The sequence below is a fragment of the Stegostoma tigrinum genome, chromosome 41 (genome assembly GCF_030684315.1).
Source record: "Stegostoma tigrinum isolate sSteTig4 chromosome 41, sSteTig4.hap1, whole genome shotgun sequence".
NCBI classification, from domain to species: domain Eukaryota; kingdom Metazoa; phylum Chordata; class Chondrichthyes; order Orectolobiformes; family Stegostomatidae; genus Stegostoma; species Stegostoma tigrinum.
This window is the reverse complement of record NC_081394.1, coordinates 1,280,849-1,284,584: the sequence shown is the minus strand read 5'-3', so window position 1 is coordinate 1,284,584 and position 3,736 is coordinate 1,280,849. Positions and strand designations below refer to the sequence as shown.

The 3,736-nt window shown below is 63.5% G+C and overlaps 1 protein-coding gene across 1 annotated transcript in view; it reads left to right on the top strand.

The window, feature by feature from the left end:
* Positions 1-2,640, top strand: part of LOC132206675 (B-cell receptor CD22-like) — a 90,189-nt gene extending 87,549 nt beyond the window's left edge. The window contains exon 20 of the mRNA XM_059641273.1: positions 2,612-2,640. Within this exon, the coding sequence (XP_059497256.1) occupies positions 2,612-2,640 (29 nt within the window). The remainder of the gene's footprint in view (positions 1-2,611) is intronic.
* Positions 2,641-3,736: the final 1,096 nt, after the last annotated feature.

Below are 3,736 nucleotides of genomic sequence, written 5' to 3'. Positions count from 1 at the left end.
AGTGGGAGGAGTGGTATGGGAGGGGGTGTTGAAGTGGGAATGCGGGATGGTGTGGGACGGTGGGGCAGTGGGGGGTGTACAGAATGGGGGGGTTGCAATGGGGGTGGACGGTATGGGGTGGGTTCAGTGGGGGTAGGGCCTGTATGGAGGGGGGGGTTCAGTGGGGTAGGGCCTGTATGGAGGGGGATGTTTCAGTGGGGGTGGGGGACAGTAGGGAGGGGGATGTTGCTGTGGGGGTGGGGAACTGTATGGAGGGGGGTGTTGCAGTGGGGCTGGGGGACTGTATGGAGAGGGTGTTGCTGTGGGGGTGGGGGACTGTATAGAGGGGTTGCTGTGGGGGTGGGGGACTGTATGGAGGTGGGTGTTGTTGTGGGGGTGGCGGACTGTTTGGAGGGGGTGTTGCTGTGGGGGTGGGGGACTGTAGGGAGGGGGTGTTGCAGTGGGGTTGGGGGACTGTATGGAGGGGGTGTTGCAGTGGCGGTGGGGGACAGTAGGGAGGTGGGTGTTGCTGTGGGGGTGGGGGACTGTATGGAGGTGGGTGTTGCAGTGAGGGTGGGGGACTGTAGAGAGGAGGGTGTTGCAGTGGGGTTGGGGGACTGTATGGAGGGTGTGTTGCTGTGGGGGTGGGGGGACTGTATGGAGGGGATGTTGCAGTGGGGGTGGGGTCTGTATGGAGGGGGGTGTTGCAGTGGGGGTGGGGGACTGTTTGGGGGGGTATTGCAGTGGGGGTGGGGGACTGTTTGGAGGGGTGTGTTGCAGTGTGGGTGGGGGACTGTATGGAGGGGGTGTTGCAGTCGGGGTGGGGGACTGTTTGGAGGGGGTGTTGCAGTGGGGGTGGGGCACTGTTTGGAGGGGGGTGTTGCAGTGGGGGTGGGGCTGTGTTTGGTGGGGGGTGTTGCAGTGGGGTGGGGCACTGTTTGGTGGGGGGTGTTGCAGTGTGGGTGGGGGACTGTATGGAGGGGGTTTTGCAGTGGGGGTGGGGGACTGTATGGAGGTGGGTGTTGCAGTGGGGGGTGGGGGACTGTTTGGAGTGGGGTGTTGCAGTGGGGGTGGGGGACTTTATGGAGGGGGTGTTGCAGTGGGGGTGGGGGACTGTTTGGACGGGGGGTGTTGCAGTGGGGGTGGGGGAATGTATGGAGGGGGTGTTGCAGTGGGGGTGTGTGACTGTTTGGAGGGGGGTGTTGCAGTGGGGGTGGGGGACTGTTTGGAGGGGGGTGTTGCAGTGGGGGTGGGGGACTGTTTGGAGGGGGGTGTTTCAGTGGGGGTTGGGAGACTGTTTGGAGGGGGTGTTGCAGTGGGGGTGGGGGACTGTTTGGAGGGGGGTGTTTCAGTGGGGGTTGGGAGACTGTTTGGAGGGGGGTGTTGCAGTGGGGTGGGGACTGTTTGGAGGGTGGTGTTGCAGTGGGGGTGGGGACTGTTTGGAGTGGGGTGTTGCAGTGGGGGTGGGGGACTGTTTGGAGGGGGTGTTGCAGTGGGGGTGGGGGACTGTTTGGAGGGGGGTTTTGCAGTGGGGGTAGGGGACTGTATGGAGGGGGTGTTGCAGTGGGGGTGGGGTACTGTTTGGAGGGGGGTGTTGCAGTGGGGGTGGGGACTGTTTGGAGGGGGGTGTTGCAGTGGGGGTGGGGTACTGTTTGGAGGGGGGGTGTTGCAGTGGGGGTGGGGTACTGTTTGGAGGGGGGTGTTGCAGTGGGGGATGGGGGACTGTTTGGAGGGGGGTGTTTCAGTGGGGGTTGGGAGACTGTTTAGAGGGGTTGTTGCAGTGGGGGTGGGGGACTGTTTGGAGGGGGGTGATGCAGTGGGGATGGGGGACTGTTTGGAGGGGGGTGTTTCAGTGGGGGATGGGGGACTGTTTGGAGGGGGGTTTTGCAGTGGGGGTAGGGGACTGTATGGAGGGGGTGTTGCAGTGGGGGTGGGGTACTGTTTGGAGGGGGGTGTTGCAGTGGGGGATGGGGGACTGTTTGGAGGGGGGTGTTTCAGTGGGGGTTGGGAGACTGTTTAGAGGGGTTGTTGCAGTGGGGGTGGGGGACTGTTTGGAGGGGGGTGATGCAGTGGGGATGGGGGACTGTTTGGAGGGGGGTGTTTCAGTGGGGGATGGGGGACTGTTTGGAGGGGGGTGTTTCAGTGGGGGATGGGGGACTGTTTGGAGGGGGGTGTTTCAGTGGGGGTTGGGAGACTGTTTAGAGGTGTTGTTGCAGTGGGGGTGGGGGACTGTTTGGAGTGTGGTGTTGCAGTGGGGGTGTGGGACTGTTTGGAGGGGCGTGTTGCAGTGGGGGTGGGGGACTGTTTGGTGGGGGGTGTTGCATTGGGGGTGTGGGACTGTTTGGAGGGGCGTGTTGCAGTGGGGGTGGGGGACTGTTTGGTGGGGGGTGTTGCATTGGGGATGGGGGACTGTTTGGTGGGGGGTGTTGCAGTGGGGATGGGGGACTGTTTGGTGGGGGGTGTTGCATTGGGGATGGGGGACTGTTTGGTGGGGGGTGTTGCAGTGGGGATGGGGGACTGTTTGGTGGGGGGTGTTGCAGTGGGGGTGGGGGACTGTTTGGTGGGGGGTGTTGCAGTGGGGGTGGGGGACTGTTTGGCGGCCTGGGTCCTACCCGTCCACCAATGATCACAGGCTGGCCGATCCTGGAGATCTCGGGTTGAGTGGCGAGACAGATGGCGGGGGGAGCGAGAGATCAGACATCATCATATCGAAGCCGGATAGGTTCTGTTTTGATGGGCTGAATGTACTCCTGGTGTTCCCTGTTCCTGACGCCGCGTTCTTTCTCCAGGTTGCCCCCCTCCCACGCCATGGCGAGACTGGACCCCCAGGGGCTGGCAGCGTTGGTTTTTCTGGCCTTGCACAGTGCTGCTTCCTTCCAGCCCAATTTCGGGGACAGCGTGACCCACAGCGCTATCACTCAGAGAGCCGCCCTCCAGATCCTCCTCAGGGTCTTCCAGAAAATTCCCAGCCCGGAAGGAAACGTCATCCCGAGCGACGCCTTCCAGTTGGAGGTAATGCCTGGCGCACCGTGAGGATGGATCGATCAGACCCTGGTCCACCTGGGGGCCGGTGGGCTCGGGACGGACAGAGGGCAGTTTCATTGAGATAAATGCGAGGTGTTGCATTTCAGTAAATGAAAAACGGGACAGGAGTCACATACTCAATGTCAGGGCCCCAGGGAGCGTTATAGAACAAAGAGACCGAGGAGTGCGTGGCTCCCGGAGAGTGGAGCCACGGGCAGTGGGAGAGGGGGGAGTGGTATGGGAGGGGGGATGGGGCAGTGGGAGGGGGGGAGTGGTATGGGGGGGGGGCAGTGGGAGGGGGGTAGTGGTATGGGGGGGGACGGGGCAGTGGGAGAGGGGGGAAGTGGTATGGGAGGGGGGACAGGGCAGTGGGAGAGGGGGGGAGTGGTATGGGGGGGGACAGGGCAGTGGGAGGGGGGGTAGTGGTATGGGAGGGGGACGGGGCAGTGGGAGGGGGGGGTAGTGGTATGGGGGGGGAACGGGGCAGTGGGAGGGGGGGGGTAGTGGTATGGGAGGGGGGACAGGGCAGTGGGAGAGGGGGGTAGTGGTATGGGAGGGGGGACGGGGCAGTGGGAGAGGGGGAAGCGGTATGGGGGGGTCTGTATGGGACGGGTGTTGGTGGGGGGCGCGGTAATGGAGGGGGGCAGTGGGTGGAGTGGTATGGGCTGGCAGCAGTGGGGGGATGGTATGGGTGGGCAGCAGTGGGGGATGGTATGGGTGGGTGGCAGTGGGG